A 22,018-nucleotide genomic window follows, 5' to 3' on the forward strand; every position below is an offset into this window, starting at 1 on the left:
AGCTGCAATTAACAGGAAATGCCCCTGGGAACCATTTCTTAATTTAAGCCATTTTCTCCGCAGCTACACATTTATGCCACCAGTAATTACAATGTCTAATAAAACACTGTGCCAGTTACCTGTCTGCAACTGTGGAAAGTACAGTCATTTATACCCTTTAATCTAAGGTGTTCTGTAAAGCAAAGCTGCCAAATGCATTCCCATTATGCACAATTAATTTATTTAGCAATTCACCTATTACAAGCAGCAATTACATGGACAACTAGGGACACCTGGTGCTTTTGTGTTCTACACAATGATACATAACACTTTTACCCATGAGATACACAGTACTGTGGAATAAATGACCATCAAGAATACAAGATAACTCCAAATGATAACATTGTGCATGACATCATCAAACCGCTGCGTGTATTTTTTCCATATCTTTGTGTATGCAATATTTTGGGGAAGGACGTGAAACAAAGCATCAACAGCAAAATTAAAAAATTCCACCCAAAACTGCCTACTATGTTTACAATCTGGGTCAGGACATCAAACAACAAAATCAAAAGTCATAAAAGCATAATAAGTTTCACAAACGAGCAAGCAGCAATTTATTCTTAAGCAGACAGTAAAATGCAGCATGATAAAAACAAGCAAAACAAGCACAGCTTTAAAAAGAACAAAAAAAAGATAATAAAATAAAACCAGACACAAAACTCAGTGAAACCGAGGGCCAGTGCACTAAATGCCAGCAGATGCATAATGTGCCATTACAGCCAATAGGAAGACTGAAGACCTGTTAAGAAGAAAACATTATTTACTGTCACCATCCATCCTTATTGCTACGGGGGGGACGCTGAATACAAAACTTTTTTTGAATAACATTTATTTTTACTTCCTCCCCAAGACACTGACAATTGCTGAACATGACCTCCTTTTCTCCTCTGCTCTCTATTCATGAAAACTGAGCTAATAGTTTCTAATCGATCTTGTAAACAAGCAAAGCTCTTCTATTTGCTGTCTATAGGTTTGTGATTAGCATTGTTTGACAAATGTGGCTTGGGTCAGAGAAAAGGTCAATGCAGGAAAAAAAACAAAAAAAAAACAAACAACCAACAACCCCAGAATGGATCAGTTTGCTGATTAGTTCCTAGTTCAAATTCAAGTCTACTCAAGCAGATCTCCTACCAGAAAGAGCAAATAGAATAAATAATCCATCCTTTTTATCTGACAGAATAACAGATTAAAATTCCATGAATTGTGTGTCAGGTGTGCCACATAGTGAATTGCTACCAGAACTAAAGCACAGACTTAAGTTATTTACAACTTTTCTTTTGATTGCTCTTTCATTCTTCCCTCCCTAAAACACGCACTGCAGAGACACAAAGACACCGCATCTCAACGTGTTCCATCTTGGCCCAAAGTAAACTGAAGCAGACAGCGGGTTTGGCAGATTTCTCTGTTCACTGGGCTTAAAAGACAGCATTCAGCCACCAAACCCACCTTGAAAGGAGGCAGGCACAGTACAGAACTGCAGTTTCAATGCAAATGAACACATACAAGGTTCAGATTCTGTTGGTTTTAATTGGCGCATATCCCTGTTGAGCACCGATTGCGATTCCATTAACACACGCTGAAACCAAAGCTGGTGTCAGGACAGAAGTTTAAGAAGCCCCAGCAGGGGAAGTAAAATATAAAGGGAAAATATTTAAATAAAACCTGCAGTCTTCACAACCCTGATGAACAAGTGGCCTACTGTAGTCGGGCTGTTATTTAATACCTTCCACAGGGCTGAGAATTGGGAGGCAAGAATTTCATTTTGGTTCCTGCAAACTCTGTCCTTGACCTTCTGTCACGCTGCTTAGCTTTGGAGATACGGACTTTTATGGGAATGGAAGCTATTATTGGACGCTTTTGGCTCTTCTGAACAGTGTCCATGTGGAACCAGTAGAGAGCTCCACACTTAGAAACAGTGCAACCAAGTTCTTCAGCTAACATCCATTACTCACACTGATGGACAGCTCTGATTGTACAACGACCAAATGCTAATGCGCTGGTCCTTGGATCCGGCCGCCATGAGTCCCTTGGAGGTGTCCCGGTGGTCCGAGAACGTGACGCAGTGCACACTGTCAGTGTGGTACTGGAGAACGGCAAGGGGTCTGAGTTTTTTCCACCCGAAAATCCGGATTCGATGGTCCCACCCAGCTGCCGCCAGGATCTTGCAGTCGTGCCGGAGACTGAGCTGCGAAATCCCAGGGTTGACCAGCTCAACTGAGCCCTGCAGCTGAGGAACCACAAACACTGGGTATCAGTTAACACTTCAGCCGTGGGCAGCGCAACACTCCAGCACTGTTCACCCCAGACATAATACAGTTTCAAAAATCATGCATCCCTCATAACAGTTCACAGTAGCAAACACAGGAATTACATATGAAAACTCCTGCCCCCAATTCATGTTTGTCAGATATATTATATTGAAAATGGTATAAACAAAAAAATATAAAATCCAGTGCCAGTAAATGCTGCCCTATATGCTCACAGGAAAGTTATAGAGATGGAAATAAACTTGTTTGTTTTCAGTTTCTGCTTAAAATGAGTCTTTAACCTTCTTCAATAACCATTTCAAATCAAATTGTTACACAAATAAAGCATGTAAAAAGGGTTTATCCTCACATTTATGGTGAGGTTTAACTGTGCTAACAGCAGCAATATGGCAAAATAATAAAGCCAACAATGTAACATTTTAATATTAATAGCATTAAACAGCCCTACAATATGATTTATTGGTTATGAGTACAGATTTGATTTGAGTCTATTATTCCACAACAAATCCACAATTCCCTCGCTATCACTTAACCCTGCCAGCTATTGCGAGAAAGGAGACAGGAACACAGAATGCAGCATAAAAAACTTTAAGGCCTCCATCAACAAGTACAAAACATTTAAATATTAAGTTCTGTAAATAAATGTCTCTTGGAACTACTATTTAGTTTGGAGGGTGAGTGTTTAAAATGTATGGCTCAGTTACCTGTGTCACTGAAAAAAGACGATTTTGTTGAAATCTTTGTTTACTAAACCGTGTTTCTTTAAGCAACACTGACGAATTACCTCTGGCGCTGAAAGCTCCGGTCAACACAAGAAGAGACTAATAAATACATCAGAGGTGAGACGCATGGCTGCAAAAAAAATTACTTTTCTTGAGGTTTTATTGATTTATGATTTAAGAATACCTCCCTGAAAAAGGAGAAGCTAAAAACTGGATCATATGATTATTTTTATTAAATATTCGATAAGGTCGTGCACATAAAGGAGACCTGAAGGAACAAGAAGCTTACTCACTGTAGCGCATGTAGCTCTGTGTTGTCTATTTTCTGTACTTCACTGGAGTAACTGTCTGCCTATCAAATTAAATCTAAAGCATAAGACTGACTGCATATGATTTTGAAAATTACCCTTATACAGAAAAGGCTGTGAAGTATGTTCTGTTTTTTTTTTTTCCACAGAGACTTAGACGTACTCAGGTTTTCAAAGGCACTCCTTCCGGATGCTGCCTGCTCTCAGTGAGGCAGGGAGGAGAAGTTATAGGGAGTGTAAATACACACAAGGCCTAGTTGCGATGCACAAACACACTGCTGACCACAACCCCCCTGTAGTGAATGGGCTGTGAGGGTCTCTGGTATGTGGAAAAGGACAACAAAGTATAATCAGTCCGGTTCTGAATACAGAATGCTGCTGCAGGTTAAAATGGCACGCAAAGCAAATTACAGAGTGACATCCAATGCTGGAAAACTAATGGTTGTATTTCTTGTTAAAAACAAGGAAAGGTATAAACGATTCTTCGGTTTCTGTAGTACAGAGGGGTCAGGCTGTTTAGTCCCCAAAGGAAGGACAGTAATAACAAAGAAAGGATATACAGGAGAACTGGACATTTATCACTCACAGATGTACAACACACCTACACTCAACAGACCTGGAGGAAACCTGAAGGGCACAGCGAGTTATGAATGACCATTGTGGAAGGCATTATTACCTCAGGTACCTGGAATGCATCACAGAAACACCATCTGGATTATATTACTGCCCGAATAACAATAGTTTAAATGTCTAATGTTTTGTGTGTGTGTTTGTTTGTTTTGTTTTGTTTCCTTAGTGTGTGTTTGGGTACACATTTGTTTATTTTATTAGCAGGTCGATTCAGGCATTAAGTGGAAAATGTTAGCGGTTGTTTATAAAGCAACTGTCAGTGGTTAACCTCTCTCTCTTTCTCTCTCTCTGTGAATCAGCCACAAGTCTACTGGCATAGGGTAACTGTGCTAAGAGATGCTTAAGAACTCTTTAAATCCTAGAATAAACACTACTATTCTATTTATTTGCACTTATTTTTTATTTTCACAAAAATACCTCTGCTGAGAACACTATTATAGTTGGTGCAGATATTATTATTATCAATAATAATAGTAATAATAATATACATTTGTTTAATTATAGTGACTGGTATTGTTTATTTCCCATCATTAGGAGGACCATTACTAAATCACCTAATTTACCGGTTTGATTATTCATGCCTTTTTCCAAACAGCACTACTTCCTAACCACGCCAATGGTAAGACCAACTCCAAGACTTATTCCTGTAGGAAGAAATTTGGGTGAAGTCTCATACAGTCCGATAAAAAAAACAAGTGATGCTTTCTTGGCAACATTAACGATGTTCAAGGTGATCAATTTAATGACTACAAAATGTGCTTGAGGTATTGACTTGGCACCCCTTCTGTAACTGAACGCTATGCAAACGTGCTGTTAACGCTCACTGACTGAAGCACATCATCAACCTGTGGCAGACCTGCAGCTTTTCAAACTTGTGTCACTCTCCAGCAATGAAAGACCATTGATTGTGTCACCTATGCCGTCAAAGTCCCAACTGTATATAGACAGTGTTCAAAGCCATGTTAAAGTTAACGCTCTCCATGTCGTCTGACACACATGATAACCTTTTGTTTCGAGGAACATCTTTTAACACCGGGGAGAAAAAAAACTACAACCTGACCGAAAAATCAGATCGAAAAATGCACCATCCCCTCATCACTCTCCCTACATCTGTTAGATTGCAATGTTGAATTTGAAGCATTGCCTGAATGATGTAATGTGTCAGAATTTATAGAACATAGGGGGAACTTCAAGATACTTTGCATTCTAGAAGTAGAAATGCTTGCGATTTTTCAGAGTGTGTAGTAACGCTGCGCTACACCTGTGGAAGCTGTCAACATCTTTCAAACATTGCTCAAAGGCATCCATGCCTGATTTGCAATGTTAATCTTTTTTTTTCTCTTTCATTCTTTTTCAAGAAGGCTGAGGAGAACGCTCTCTGAGAATTGGCCACTTCTGCACAACTCTTGGCTGTGGGGACAGGTATCCTTAGCTGCGCTCACACCAGTATTCCCCAGCCCAGCTTCCAGATAAGGGGTTTTAGAAAACATATGCAACCAATTAAGCGCAATGCTCGGACTGAGTTTTCTTTATCTGCTGCTCAAAGAAGCCTGTTAATAAGTACATGGTGGAGCATTAATGTTTATATCCCAGTCGTTAAAAAGTGAAGATCACAGTTCCTCCTGGCAAATTCGTTTGCCAGTTCTGTCGACCTTAAACCTAGGGGAAACTTCCCCAATGTTCTCAATTACAGCATGGTAAGTGAAAGATTTGTAGCTCAAACCCTGTGGCACTTGTAGCCTTTCCACTCTTCAGCGCAGCTCCCCGCTACGCACTGCTCTTCTCTTTAGTGCAGATGTGTTTTTTGTTATGTTAACCATCTCTAAGGTTTTGATATTTTTATTACCTCTCCCAAGTCATTTATCAACATTGGGGCAACAACTGAACTTGCACAGCTACTGCAGCACAAAAACACTTTTGTGAGGAATCATCTAGCCGGCTAAGCGGACTTCACACTGCCGTGCACCGTGGCTTAATTTAAAGGCCTCTCTTGGACACTTTGACATTTTTCTTTATAGTTGTAGATGATCACCTTTTTTTGGGGCAGAATAATCTGAGATCCTTTTGATTGTAAGTTTAAACATTGTTCTTTGTATAAAATATACCAAACCATATTCAAAATTAATCTATTTAGATTTAAAAACTTGTCTAGAGGTTTGAAACGCATAAATTACTTAAGTATGTTGTTACTATGATCCACAGGAAAAGTGACCTTTGCCCCTATCAATATAAAATAAAGAATAAGATATCTGTAATGGGACTATGTTTCTACTTTATGTGCCAGTTACAATAAAATGCAGTTACGTTTTGTGTATTATTTGATGTGTTTGCTAGTATTGACTGCAGTTAAAGAACCAAAAAACCACCACACTTAAAACCCAAACTTAGCACAACAGAGTGTGGGCGGGCTGTTAAGAGCTCTGAACTACACTGGATTGACACAACAGACTGTAAACCAGTGTGTGATTAATTAGCTTGGACCCTGCAGAAACTTATCTTCGTGACTAAATATTTTTCCAGCATATCAGAATGTCAGAGCCCAGCCGGCCAAGTGACATTCAAGGGGGTCACCCTTCCTGACCTGAAGGCTCTGTTGTCCATCAAGCGTCCAGGAGCTGACGGCCTTCTCCGAAGAGCCTGAGACGCCTCTTAACTTCCCGGGGTCAAAGTCAAGGCACATGACTGGCTCAGAGTGGGCAGCCAGGCGGCCCAGCAGCCTGCGCTCTAGGAGATCCCAGAGGGCGATCGAGCCATCCTCAAAGCCAGCCAACAGCTGAGGATTGCAGCCAGACTCGGGCTGGAAGGAGGGAAAGAGAGAAAGAGAGCAAGAGAGAGGGAGACAACACAGATGTGAGAGGAGATGGTTTAATACAGAAATGCAAGGCATAAAATAGAATAACCCAGTTACTTATCAGTCTGATGGTATGTCAGTAGTAAGTGTTGTGCTCACAGAGCAATAAATCAGCAGCTCGGGCTTGAAGTAAATTAGAGTGTCCGTCACTTTTCTCCTCATCTGTAATAATCAGAGGGAGTAATATATTTCCAGTCCCAGAATGTAGGCTCTGGCAACAAACACGCCCAGAGATTCTTTTCTCATTGTGTTGGAAAATAAAGCAGCCACCTCTGATGCACGTCTCTGTATTCTGATGCAAAATCTTTATTCTCATTAGTTTTAATACAGTTATTCAATTTGTTTATTTAGAACACGGAAATAAATCACTCCCTTCTACTGATTGGCCATTTACGCCTGGTTTGAAGACTCTGTTTACTTCTTGTATTGTACTGTGTACACTATAAACATATATTTAACAGTATCCTTTGATGACATAACATGCATTACTTCTGCACAAATTGGGGAAACAAAATAAAGCTAGGAGTTAACCTGTCCATAAATCACATTATAGGTATCAAACAAAATCTCAGCAGATTGATGGGAGATGAGAACTAGGTATTTTATTGCCCTGCTGGAGGGGAATGTCTTGCCTGTTCTAATTTACAGTCACAGAGGTGTGTTCTCCCGTGCAGAACCACACGGACTGGCCTCGGGGAAGCCATTCATCTCCCCGTGCTTGTGACTGTGAAACTGTTGAGATTTGCTGGCGATGTTGCTTGAAATCGCTTACGTCTGTCGTTTGTGCAAAGCGCTTCCACAAGACCCATGCTGCCTTGAAGACGTCAGCTCTATTCTGACTGACTTTCACCCTGTTGTTAACATTAAAACTTGCTCCTCATTCCCTCCAATCGTGCAACACTGCTTGTGAGGTTTAGCTTCTGTTTCGATCATGAAAATGTTGCTACTTTTTTTTTAATGTCCTATTAAGTGCCTAACATGAAGTGATATCACGGGCCATACGCATCATCCTGTCTCAAACAGTGGTGTACCCAATTCATACAAAACTACAAAGTACAAATTAATACCATGTGTGTAAGGCCCTGAGAATAACCCTTTCTACTCTTCTGCTTTTTCTAGGACTTATTATCACTTAACGGTGCGAGGTTGTTATTGCACCATTAAAACAAATTACAGACAGACAGAATCAAGTACTCCTTATACACATCCTACAATATTAAGAGATTACAAAAAAAGCCTTCCAGCTAGTTATTCAACATTATCGCCTGTTTTTATTTGTTTAGTTTTTTCCCCCCTCCGTGGCCGCTTACTGCAACTAAGTGTAGGAGCACTTGATTGATGTCGTTATAGGGCAAAGGTCATGGAACCCTGGGCAGACACCTAATTCATTATATCCTCCGCAGTCCTCCTATAAGAAGGAGCTTTACTGGATTACGTCTCACACTTCAGGAAGAGATTCATCACCTGTGCCACTGGCAAGACTAATATGCTGGAATCAGGCCACAGCTCCAGTCGAAGTTGTGCTACAGTAAGACAACAGCCTCGCTCTCTCTCTCTGTCTACGTTCCCAGCCTCTCAAACTGTGTATAAACGGCTCAACGCTCTACAGACTAAGTACGCCCTGCACTCTCCTCAGCTAGATGCAGGCGAGCTTACACTTCCATGTACTTTTGCTGGGAGACTTGCTTTCCTTCTCTCTAAGTGCCAATAAAAATACACTCTGTGCGGACTGCTAATTTTCAACATGTGCAAACTAAACTAGTTGGGGTGGGATACCATTTGCATTTCAAAGACCAGCATGGCAATCCTGAGAGCAAATATCTGATGTTCCAAACTTCCTACTGAACAGCTTGTTCAAAGCACATTCAATGAATTGTCCTCATTATACAACTGTAAAACATTTATCAAGACATAAAGGTTAACAATTATATACAACACATGGGACTAATAGTTAGACAGCAATGAACAGATTCCCTATAACATACTGCATTATATAGTGCTGCACTTGATAATAATATCTGATGAAGGTTGTGTTTATCGCCATTCCTACTTGTTTCAAGGGATCCATTAAAGATGACACGGGAGATATTCCCATTTATGGGTTCTGGAATAGGTGCACAGAGCATAAGGAATGAATCACAAAGCCAGGCTGCGATGATGTCATCGCTTTTTGATGAGCTGAGCGTGATTGATATCTGTATAGGAACATTTCCCCCCGGGGCAGCAGCCTGTGTTCATGTTAAAAGCCCCAGCACATCATACATCATGTGCCCCCAGCCTGAGTCTCTTGTAAACATATGGATGCAATTTTTCTGATGCTGCGGTGCACCGTCTGGACACATTAGCAGATAAAGAGGAAGCAGAAATGAATTGGAGCTCTTTTACCACCGGGATGATCAACTTTAGATTTTTTACCTACAGAAGAGAGCATGGCGTTTTACAAAAAGGGAAGCTAGGCATAAAAGAAAGTGTTATTTAATATGTCACTTAAGCCCTTTCAAAGACCAAGGGGGCTACTTCTTCAATCCCACCAATAAATCTGTTTGGCGGTCGCTGCCAAAAATGATGACGGAGGGTCCATGTTCAAAGTCTGACACGCAGGGATGGCAGGAGGAAGCAGTTTTCCCTTTTACCACTTCCTGTCCACAGGGAAGCAGGTAAACTCTGCTGCTTGACTAAGGCACAGACGGGCAAAGAGACAGCTGGGTTTGTGCTGTTAAAAATGAACCCACAATCTGGGTTTAGCCATTCAAAGCTGTGCAATATATTGTTCTGAATCATCTGTTTCTGATATACTGGGGAACTAGAAGACACCCTTGGTGGTCCAGTGGTTAAGGTTACATGTTGCCAGGAGACTCCAGGTTCAAATCCTGCCTGTGCCACTAACCCTCATCATTACTCGGGGGAAGGTTGCTGAACCTCCTTGTGCTCTGCCCTGTCCCTTCTGATTAGACCAATCCAATTAAGCACAAAACTTAGCAGCTAAAAGAGTGCTGGTAATCTGGTAATGAGTTTTATCTGAGGCCAATATTAAAATTACTCTATGCGCAGTCCTGAAATGCACTGAGGATGGAGGGGGGTACAATACAAAACCATACTTTTAATTAATTAAGAGAGACAAAGTATTGGCGCCAGTCTTTTGTTTTGATGAAAGCTCCCACTGATTTAATCAGCAACGATAAATCCAAACTTATTGCTGACTGGCCCCAATTTATCTATTTCTCATAAATGGATAAAAAAAATCAAGAATATCATCAATAGCAATAATTACAGTGCTTTGTCTGAGACTATTTACAAAACAGAATTCATCTTTTGAATCTAGATACCAGCTGCCAGTTGATATATCACTCTGATGCTAATTACAGTCCTGTGACTGACACTCAATTGAGAAACACACTAGCAAGGTGGTTCAAAACACACAAAACAATAAATCATACAAAGTAAATCCCTTGTATTTCCGGATGTGTTAATCTGACCTGATGCTTTCGGTTGGGCTGTGCTGCACCTTACCTGCCACAGCTTCACACACATCAGCATGCCCAGCTTGGTGTCTGGTTTTAAGGTGCAAACTGGCACTTTAGAGGGTAGATCAATAACCTTCACCTGCGAGAGGTAAATAATTCCTGTTAAACCTGCTGCCAATGGAAACACTCATGCACAGCATACATTTATCAAGGTTGTTCTGAGACACATTAGCCATAACTGCACAGAAAAACTTGACTGAAGATTGTATGTTAATGCAAGTTTCCAAGTTTGAGAAGATTGAGAATTGGAGATCAAGGGCAGAAATGGTTATAATATTGAGCTCAACAGGAGGACATTCCATTAAGACAAGTTGTTTCTTTTTTTTAAAGACTATTTTAAGACTTATTTTTATTTTATACCCACCCCTATGTGACCTGGCATTCTGTTCCTTGTTTCAGCTTACTGGATGGAGCAAACTAGCCAATTCAGTTTAGATACTTTATCCACATACCGTACCACTAGTGCTGTTTTTTTGTGATGATTCAACCTATCAACAGTCATACAAAATAATTAACAAAACACATTTTAAATTTAAAAAATATTAATAATAATACTAATATAATGCCACAAATCATTGACCTATTGTCTCTAATAAATATGAGAAGATGACTGCAGTTCTTGTATTTAACACAACATTTTTATTGTCATGTCAATCACACGTGAATATATGTTAGGTAGGAAATATATCAGTGCCTAATGCAAATTATTTATAGTGTTTACATCCCCAGATTGCAGTTCCTAAACGGCAAAGTGCCTTCCGGACTTGCAATTATAAAAGACACATCCTACTTTAAGTGGAATTAATACATCCTAATTAAAGCAGAATTAATATTTTATCAGTGCTACACATCTGCAGCACATGTTTACTTCGAGTTCCCTAACAAAGAGGGTATTAATGCATGCTCTGCCTGAGGTTAAGTCTGTTCTTGTGTGGCACAAACTGCCCATAAATAAAACACCTACGCAATTAATTAATGTTTTAACATTTCAGAGATTTTCTGGCAACAATCTTCACTTCGTAAACATTAGACCTACTCTCAACATATGAGAAGGAAATTAATGGTGTCACTTCAGCTTCAGGGCTTAATGATTCACAGAGTGGAGCTGCCGTGTCTTTCTTTTTTTTTTTTACATAAATATTTTAAGATAATTGCAATGGTATTCCAGAACTCTTGGTATTCCAGAACTACCGAGCTTCAGAGACACTTAACTCAGTAGTCTCAGAATGCATAGAGAAAAGGTCTGTCTGAATTGATGAAATAGAGGCTATTAGTGAGGAGCATCAATGAAGCAAAGAGTGTAAGGTCAATCTCTGTGCAGCTAATCCAGGAAACGGATGTCTGAGGGGCCATACACTCCAATCTCACTCTCATCCATAGGGGTTGTCGGGAAACTTGAGGGAGGTTTCACCAATTGAAGGCTCACAGACAGTTTCTAACTCGGGAACACAAGACTGCAACCCGAGTCGCACCTTGCGCATGCGCAGGCTGTACCTCCGTCGTGTCGGCTCCAGGAAGCGCCAGCAGCCAGTGGCCAGTGTGCAAGTCCAGCAGAGAGCCCTGGCAGAAGCCCACGCTGCCCGTCAGGAGGGAGTCGGTCACTTCGCTCCTCCCCTCACTCAGGTCCCAGAGGCACACGTGCATGTCCCGGCCCTGGCTTTCACAGAGCCACAGAGGGCAGGCGAAGAAACGTGTGAGCAACTGAACCGAAAATGAGTTTCATGAAATGTATTCTAACACTAATGCAGTCTTTTAAAACATTTCTCTACAAAGAGCAATCTGTATCACAGTGTATTATAAAAGTATTATTCTTACTTACATCTTCACTGTCAGATCTGTCAGTTTCTTTTAATCAGTCCACATTAAACTGGCAGTGCTAAATCTATATCAGTCTTGCCTACCTCTTGATTATACAGTAATGTTGAGCTTATTAAGCGCTTATCAGACTTCTCTCAGTACAGCCTCTACCTGACGAGAACGTGCGGTGAGCCCAGTGTCTGGAGCCACAGCACCGAGGCCCCCGTGTGGCCCTCCATGACCCTCTCTGCCCGCCTTGTCGTCAGGCTCCACACCTGGACACACCCATTGGCCGAGCTGGAGTACAGCAATGACATTAAATTATTTCTAGAGTTATCTTAGGGTATTGCAAGAAAAGTTGATAAAATAAAGTAGAGTGAGGGCACCAGGGAGGCTAGACCCACTCACCCAGAGAAGAGCAGGGGGCGGCCAGGGTCTCGGCAGCTGAAATGCAACGTGTTGACGGGGGCTCCACACCCCCGCAGGACAAACTGTGGCACAGGTGGCGGCCGTGACATCACTTCCTGCAGGGAGACACAACAGAACAAATGCTCATAAAATAAACAGTAGCACTTCTCTTCCCAAAAGAGTTTAAAAGACAATTTATTGATTACAATGATATTTTATTACACTGAAATCATCTATTTCTTCCGCTCCTCAGGTTTTTTGGGGGTAAAAGTGTAATAGAGCTTGCTGGATAATTTCTTATATCATACTAAAAGCAGCATCCTGATAACCTCCTCATGCTTTCATACATACAGAACAAACCCTGCATACACTTAATATAAAGTGTACTCACTTTTGGAGATGTTGTTTTAACTACAACACACCCAAAGACTTAAATGTCAAATCAAGCTTACAAATAAAAAAAAAATGATAATTAAAAACTTAATCATAACTAAGAACTAGCAGGAGACAATTACATTTATCTTTGTCTAGGTATCTGAATTCACTGTAAATATAAATAAACCCCATGGGCAAGAACACAAGAAAAAAAGAAAAGGATGAATGACGCATTGATTTTATTCTTATGATAGGAACTATTACCCAATATATCATACATCATGCTGCAAGACAGCTTAATTACTGTAAACATAAAAAGATAGATTTTTTTAATAACAGACTTTTTTCAAAGGGCAGTGTACAAGCTTTAATGCTTGCTGTAGGCAGGACTCCACACAGGAAAAAAAGCCGACCACAAAAATGTTACAGGCAGTCATGTGCATCTCGATCTGCAGGTAGAAATCTAATTCAGAATCACCCGGCCAAGGTTTATCCAGTTTCAAGGGACAAACATGTATGCTCCTCGAGCTTGTTTTTTGGAAAAACGAAACCCAAATCACAGACTGCTGCTTGGCGTCACTTTAAACTTGCAATGCTTTAGGTTGATTGCCACACTGGTTTCATGTTAGGAAAATTATCTGAGAGCCTTCACTTTTCTTTCTCCCGTTTTTTTGCCTCCCATCCTTCTCCGTCACAATGAGTAGTCATGGCCGAAACCGGATCCGAAGGCATTTTCAAAGAGCTCATTTTAGTAGGTTAGTGGTTAAATTGTCCATGTTAATCTATCATCCGAAGACAAGCCTCTGTCCAGCCTTCCTAATTAAGAAAGGGCACCAGTGATGCCCTCAGAATATCTTTCTCAATGAGGACAGTCATTCCAACCTCCTCTCTCTGCCATTGAGAGGGATACCTATTCAACAGCCACCCCCACCCACAACAGCATTAACTGGACTGGCCACTTCATTGTTCTAAAAGTTCGGTATGCAAAACAGCATTGTTAGAGTATCAAAGGGTCCCAAGTATTGGAGACAACTAAAAAGCATTTAAACTCCCCACAATTGTTTTTAAATTAATTATCAGGAAAAAAAAAGGGGTCAGAACCGAATAAAAGGTGACTTGGCATCTGTTTTTATTTCAGTGGCCGTTCAGCTCATAGTAGTCAGCTGGTAACTACAGGTTTATTCTACAACATTGTGACTGTAATACACAGCTTTCCAGCTGGCGAGGTGTTAATCCAGGACAAACTTCAGACAGAGACAAAACCAGAGACTGTCCCCACAGGATGTGCTGTGTATTACACTCTTCCTCTCATCTAAAACCCAACTGAGACAATAGAGAATATTATCACTATGAGTTAAGATACATATATATATATATATATATATATATATATATATATATATAGCTATGAAATGATTCAGACTCTTTTTTGTATCTGACTGGGACAGAGGTCATAAAGATGTGGAAAATAGTCTCCTCAGTGATGCAATCTTTAGGATTAATCCTTTATAAGTATGCACACTAAAATGTTTTTATTATTATTATTATCTTTCACTTTTTTAATGTTTTCTATCAACCATAAACTCCACCACTGTCCTCCAGGGCTCTCTGTTTCCTGGCCCTTCTTATGTCAGCTGTTTTGCTGTGGATTCTGTTTGTCTTCAAAACAATGCATTTATATTTCCCCACACATCCACATGCTCCGGCTCCGCTTAATGTGACAGAAACGACAATGGACAAAGAAAACAAATGGACAAAGAAAACAAATAAACAGAGAAAATCAGCAGGTCTCTCCCAGACCTGATTAGGGTTAACCCTTGTGCGCCCCATCATGATTTCAGCAAAGGGAACTTTAAGTAACACTAGGTCCAATACAGTCAGCAACCAATGACTAAGTTACACCTAATCAAGGCAGTTAAGATCACTACTAAAGTTGCTTTCCCAGGATGCCTCTGGCAACAAGCCACATTTTGTACAGAGCGAGTCTGTACCTGGATTAATATTAAATTATTGCTTCAAAGAAAACTCATTCCACATAGGGGAGCAGTAGTGTTGTCCATCTCAGGACATGGTCACCCCACTGCCCTTTAAAGTGGAAAAACCTGATGCACACAACGGTGTAATACGCAACGTTGCCAGCTGGCCATTCTTAATAAAGACGACAAAATGTCCGTTTCTATCTAACTCATGGTCAAGAACAGCAACAGCCACATGCAAGTCACTGTGTCATGTGGCAGAAGTGCAGCGTTTCACATGTTATTATTTAATAACCCATGCCAGCACAAGAATGGAAAGATCAATAATTAACTTCAGCTCAGAAAGAATATATTAATATAAGTTCAGGAAGTTGCCAGGCTCCTCTATACCTGCACTATTCCTTTCCCACTCTGAAGAGGGAACAAAGATTGAGGGTCCTGCTCTCTATGTAACAGATAAGACAGCAATAGTAATCTGACTCTAAGTCTTTGGATAAAGGCAGTTTGTCTCTTCATGGCTCATCTGTCAACACCTTCTTGGTAATTAGGCCTAATTATGAGAGAGAGTTAGCTTCCCCTTCATGTTATTAAATAAGAGCAAGGATCCACAGCCAGGTATCTTTCAACACACAGAGCGGCTGGCGAACTTCAGATCAAACGAAGCCTCTATCTGTGCCCCCTTGAGTTGCTGGGGTAGGGGGCTGGGGGGTAGAGGGAGGCTGACTAGTAATTTTAATGTAGGCTTCAAAGATTGGGAATCGTCTGCGCACATTCCATTTCTGTTTTTATTTTTTTGGGTCTAATTCAGAGCTGGTATGATGTGATGGGCAGCCAACCCACCTGCCTTGGCTTCATCCATACATTGACTCGGGTTTGCCATTCATAAAAAGACAGGGGTGAGATCATATGCACACACACACACACACACACATTCAAAGAGCTGTTATGGAAAGAGCAAACCCAGTTTGACGAGTCCTATTATTCTATGCCATGGCTGAAATAATATCCATTAGTGTCCTTATTCCATAAACAAAGCTGACATTCTCAAACCCCTTTTGCCACCAATCTTGTTGGCCAGTGACATCTATAAAGTACCAAGCACAATAACACTCGTCCCATCTTCTACATATGGCTTAAATTGGTTGGTTCTGAACTTCCTCTTTGTGATCTGTAATGAAAGACACTATATTCAAGACCTGATCCAGACACTCTGTTGGATCTTGTTGGATCTTAAGAAATATTAAGGAATATCTCACATCTAAGAAAGCATCTTAAATAAAAATTTCAACAGAAATGAAAACTCTGGAACAAGTTATTTAAATTTGTAGAAAAAGTCTAACACCAACATTTACCAAACAGAAGTGGTGCAACACTCAAACCTACTATGTAAATACAACTATGAGAGGTAGATGACCGATAGTGACTACATATTAAGTGCAGATTGAAGTTGTTTGCACCGATTCTGAATTTTAATGAAATGCTTTTTATTTAAACTGCTTTTTTAAAACCTGAACTCCTCCAGTTTAATCTGGTTCATACATCTCCCAGAAGTATAACCATTAGTCAGCTTTTCTTTGGGGGTTTGGAAGCTCCTGAAGTCAATTGCTCAGAAGAGGAAACAAATTTGGTGAATGGAAACCAGAGTCTATTATAAAGTCCAGTTAAACAAACAAAGAAGGAAGTTCCTACGCACACCCTTTATTGTTAAAAAAAAGAGAAAATTGGGGAATTTTGCTGGAAAAACAACCGCATGAAAGATAGAGGGTAAAGCCACACACAAGTGCCCCCACGCCCATGTCACTCAAACAGTGAGAAGGGGAAGGTGCTGCATTGTTCCACTCGGCAGAGTGAATGCTGTGCAGGGCCAGTGTGAGATAAGCCCTGAATGGAGGCCTCTTCTGATTTGAACTGATGGCACTTTGTTTCTGAGTCTTGATTTAGGAGCTCATACTCCTGGGCTGACAAACAATAAGACTAACAGGTCTGTCTTCCTTATCTGTTTGCATTATCATTAATTACCTGTAGCAGGTGTTTCATACACCACTGCCTGTGAAGAAGTGGGCTGGAAGTTGCAAAGCAGGTGTCGTTGCTGATCAACTGATTTTGTTCAAGTGAGATGCTTTTGTACATCACCAGGGTTAGCATTTAATAATTCTAGAAATAATAGCAGTTTACCCAAAGCATTTTTATAACAGCTTTCATCACATCCCACCCCATTGTTTTTTACATGGAGTTAATTACGGGAATATAATGGTTTACCGCAATACCCCAGCAAGACAATTTGTACATAGGACTGCATGGAAGAACTTACAATTAACTTCTGAGAAATATTTCCATTTGACTGTCACATGCAGATACAAACTGTAATTACTCCACATAACAAACAAATCACAACCACATCTCACATCGCACTTAGGCTACCCCTTGACAGTTTAATTAAAAACTTTTTTTTTCTCTTCTAAAAGTATTTAATGATTGTTTGTTTTTGTTCTGTTCTAAAAGAACGTCGGTTTTATACAACAAAGTAAACCAGGAGTCACAGTCAGCCCTAGAGAAGCAAACCTTATTTTGTGATACTTCACAAACCAAGCCACACAAAACATATAACTTAGACGTATGTACAGCAACATATCAATTTCAACATGTGTAGTACCTCTTCAAGAGCCCTGGAACTAGTCAGCAGCAAGTGGGATGGCCTTTGTACACAAATGCTGTTACTCCACGTTGATCATTTCACACTCAGTGAAGAACAGGGGGAATCCCAGCACTAAAATGGCACTGAAACAGACATTATTTTTGAGATACGCAAACATGGTTTATATTAGCTCCCCTTGTTCTAAGCCCCGGCGAGGGAGGACTGACTACGCAACACATACTGGACTATATACTTTAGGGACGTATGTCTTTCAGTTGGGAGAAGTCCAACTTTATTCGAAGACACACATAAAACTGATCTTAATATTTTATTTTTTAAATTTCGACGAAGCCTCCAGCTTTATTTCACGCGTTGTAACCTTATGTATTATTTTGATGTACTGACTGGCAAAATAGAAACATGTTTTCTTTACACACTTTTCCCACCAATTTTCTGCTGTTCGTCCTTCTACTTGATTTTGGCTCATGAAGTTGCTCCTACAATAACGTAATGCAGTAGCATATTCTAGTACGTTTAAAATAATCTTTTTAAAACAGAAAATCGCGTATTTTTATATTGTTCTTTTAAAATATACAATTTGTAAACGCTTATAGTATTTTTTTTATGAATTCTTAATTATCATAAAATAGACATTCATAGGGTTCACCGTTCTTGTTGGTTTTCCACACTGGTTCTGATACTCGTTAATCTTGCAGTAGCAACACTAACTAGAATACAGGTAAAGACAATTGAAAATTAATTCAACCAAAACGTGTGCTGTTATTGTTATTACTCGCTGCGATATAAAGTGTAAGGGAAATTAAAAGCCTTTCGTACACTACTCAGCAGCACGGACTTCCCAGTTTCACTACAGCACCAGACCGGGACTGACTCCACATGGCAAGAAAAACATGCGACAGCTCAGAGGAAGGACCCACAACAAGAGCGCTGAGAAGACCAAAACATTGCCTGATTCATTTTAAATGTCATAATATGGCAAAGTAAAATAATACATACATGTGCTCTAACTTATTCCCGTTATTAGTTTATATTCCATATATTCATTTCTAAACCGATAATGTAATACTATGAGATGTCTCATGGCTGACCAGTGATATGACCACAAATAGAGACCCTATGGTCTTAATAATTCTAATAATAATAGGTCTCTATTTAAACAATCTAGACATGTCCTGTTAAAATTGAATTGATGTACAGACTACCGTTTTAGTTTTATTAAAAATAAATAAAAGTTAATACAATTATAGAATTGAACCGTAAAATCACTTTATTATACACTCCTCCCAATGCATGAGTACACATAAACCAATTGTTTAAGGGACTGTAATAGTTCTCCTTTAAGGTGTGCTGCCATTACTATATTTTGCAGAGCTTTACACAGCCAGTACATCACCTTATATATCAGTATTAGTGTAAATGTAATGTTTGACTGTTTACAAAGGTTAATCGTCATAGTACTTGTTTTGTTCTGTTTTACAAAATAGCTCTGTTGTCCCAGTTTTTTGAAAGTCGGAGATGGCAACCCTATCCTATGAGTATACTGTACTTGGGTTAGTCAAACTTTGTTCCACTGCCAACTATGATCTCAAAGGCATAAGCAAGTTGATTCAGCAACCAGGGCGGTTAATTGTTCAGCTGTCATGTTTTTATCCACTTGTTATATTAAAAACAAAACAAACTACACCGTAACACTATAAATAGCCTTGTATTCAAAGTTAGTCTTGCTTGACGAAGAAAACAAAGTCCTTATCAGAGCATTGATATAATAAAATAAAAAACAGCTCTGCGAATAGAGGAAGAGAAATGTATTGTCATTTCTGACAACCTCCAGCATCCCTGTGCCTTTTATACATTTCTGCATGAGTTGTCCTGCAAAAACATGTACTTTGTTTGAGGATGAGAGGTGTGTGTTCCAGATTGAATGTCTGTTCTGTTTAAGATGCTGATGTGAAGCTCTGTTTTATCTACAGTCATCGTTTTTGCTTTAGGCCATTTGTATCTTGATTGTAAACTGTTAGCCTACATAATCTGTGGTGATACAACCCTAAGGGTGCCTACAAACTTGTTTTAAACGGATGTGGAATCATGACTAAAGGTGGATGGCATATCAGTCAGTGTACTCGTGTGCACTCGAGTTGCTTACCATTCAACAGATTATGATTTTAAAACATAAGTAAAGATACAAACAGGGAGAAGTCATTCCACCCATCTTTAATGTCTTGTTGCTGGTGAATTTCTGGGATTTTATTCTTTTGCCTTTAAGAATGGAATGAATGACACGACAGGTAGGACCTACAAGACCCCTTGATGGCTGTTATACTGAACAAACAGACTGCTCTTTATTTTCATGCTTCTTTTCAGTCTTATTAGGAAAAAGAAAAAAAAATCCTAGGCCTTTAATCCACAGAGCACACAATGTTCTTTCATTAATGCACTGGGAGAAACCTTTATTTGTCCATTCCTATCATGGTAAGGGAGTTTCAAGCTCGGCTGGGTTTGAGTTATAAGATTAGGTGAAACCAGAGTGTTTTAAACCTCTTTAGAGGCCCCGGATTAGGCCAAGACCAGGCCTAGCACTGCCTTTCTCTAGGAAGCTAAATTAAACCGAAAGCAATATAGGCTATACGTCAACCTGCAGGTGTTTGGTCAACGAAATAAAAAAATAGAAGTTTGACCCTCCTGAACACAAAGCTGGGGAATGCGTCTTAGCTGGTTAGCAGGTATTTTCCTTTCAAGCTTCGAGAAGGGTACTCTCCTTTCTCTCCTGTTTGTGAGTGTGCACTGTTCTCGGCCTGGAGTTTAGTATTACAAAGCTACTAAGTAAAATAAAAGATCTTGGGGGAAATTGCTTCCATTAAGAATGTGTTGCTCCATTCATTGTATTTAACTGAAGCACGTGGCTATGACCATACTGAGCACGCTGGTGTCACAAGACACCCAGTACTACAGCATTGTGGTTTCCAGTGAAGGCACGGCAGGTTAGCTAATTACAGAAAGTGCAGGCTACACGGTGGTGACCCCTGGAAGGATGCTATTAAAAGGCTGTTGCTGACCGGGCAGTCGCCATTCTGCATTATTAAAGCTGCACAATATTGTCAATTATTTGTGGGGAGAGGAGGGCTCTCGGTTTACCCAGCCTGGGTAACAAAGACTGCACTGGGGGGCTAGAGGGCAGCTCTCTCCCTGTGAGTAGGTCGCCCATTGTCTGCAGAACATCATCAGGTAAGGAAATCCCTGGACTGAGTCTGACCTCCAAAGCCATACCTCCTCTCCAAGCAGGCCAGGTGTCTACCATTACATCCAGCACATCACGGAATTAGACTGGGCCTTATTTAAGCAATTCAAGTCTGTGTGCTACCTGGACAGCACATCAAACCCAAGACACAAGGGCAGATCACAATGGCTTAGGGTCAGCAGATTCCAAATACTTCTGGAGATTTTGCTCTTGCATTTGCAACACATACTGTACGAAAGAGAAGTTCTTCACTTCATGTATATGACATTTTAAATCTTACATTGACATGCTTTATAATAACACTAATACAAGGCTTTCTGGGGGAGAACAAGTCTGATAACCTATTAAGGGCTGTTGATAGCTCAGAGCATTTGTTTTCTTTCCAAGATCCTGTTTCCGTCCACTTACAAAACAACAAGGTTCTAATATAATCCCAGTGCATTATTGCAGCATTATAAACCTGTATATTAGTGGTAATTTAGGATTTTTAAAAGCCCTTTTTGTTGATTCAGTGCTGTTAATTCCAGCATAATCCTCACATGACAGTTGCAAAACATATAACCCACCTATGCTGTCAATATCCATGCAGTGTATTTAGAAAAGCACTGCATATGCAGCACATTATGTCCCTTTGGGTCTTATTGCTGGCAGTAATGCTGGTCCTTATTGAAGTCTTGTTTTATCAACGGGATTTTAAAGTTTTGCCTTGATGTTCAGCAAAACAACATTTTCCAGATTCCTAGTACTGGCAATCAAGTTAGATTGTGTGCAAAATGTAAAAAGCAACAAGAAAAGTTGTGTTCTGTGTGTTGTATGGAGAAATTGGACATTGCTTGTTACTTATTTTAAAGAAATTTCACAATCCTGGGGTTGATGTTTTGTGATTACTTAGGAAACATTACCCAGGTTAACGAAAGCAGTGCTCTCGGGAGCCGAGTGTGTCCGCCTGCTGTGTGCCTCGCAGGGCTGAGAGCTGTTCAGTCCTGCTGCTAGGCCCATCACTTCCAGCAGTGGCGTGAGGAGGCAGGAGCCGACACCGCCTCACTGGGGGGATTTCCACCAGAGGAGAGGCTATAATGTTTGATGGCTCAGGCGTTCGCCAAAGAGGCTTATAGACATAAATATCAGTAGTAAGTACACCATAAAATAGCATATAAAGCTACAACACATTTTTGTGATGTACACACCCATGCAAACTCGTGCAAGTCGCACAAGCGAACTCGCCTC

The 22,018-nt window shown here is 40.2% G+C and overlaps 1 protein-coding gene across 2 annotated transcripts; it reads right to left on the reverse strand.

The window, feature by feature from the left end:
- Positions 1–203: 203 nt before the first annotated feature.
- On the reverse strand, positions 204–18,451 carry gnb1l (guanine nucleotide binding protein (G protein), beta polypeptide 1-like). 2 transcript variants are annotated; one of them, XM_066689526.1, is made up of 8 exons: positions 18,373–18,451; positions 17,554–17,678; positions 12,550–12,665; positions 12,313–12,438; positions 11,839–12,001; positions 10,331–10,423; positions 6,551–6,766; positions 204–2,269 (listed from the first exon to the last, which is right to left on the reverse strand). In XM_066689526.1, the coding sequence occupies exons 3-8, from the start codon at positions 12,657–12,659 to the stop codon at positions 1,991–1,993; spliced, it is 987 nt and encodes a 328-aa protein (XP_066545623.1). In that variant the 5' UTR covers positions 12,660–12,665; positions 17,554–17,678; positions 18,373–18,451; the 3' UTR covers positions 204–1,990. The 2 variants fall into 2 exon arrangements, with proteins under 2 accessions (XP_066545623.1, XP_066545624.1); XM_066689527.1 differs by having other exon boundaries at positions 18,203–18,450.
- Positions 18,452–22,018: the final 3,567 nt, after the last annotated feature.

This window comes from Amia ocellicauda, chromosome 17, assembly GCF_036373705.1.
Source record: "Amia ocellicauda isolate fAmiCal2 chromosome 17, fAmiCal2.hap1, whole genome shotgun sequence".
In the NCBI taxonomy this organism is placed as follows: Eukaryota; Metazoa; Chordata; class Actinopteri; order Amiiformes; family Amiidae; genus Amia; species Amia ocellicauda.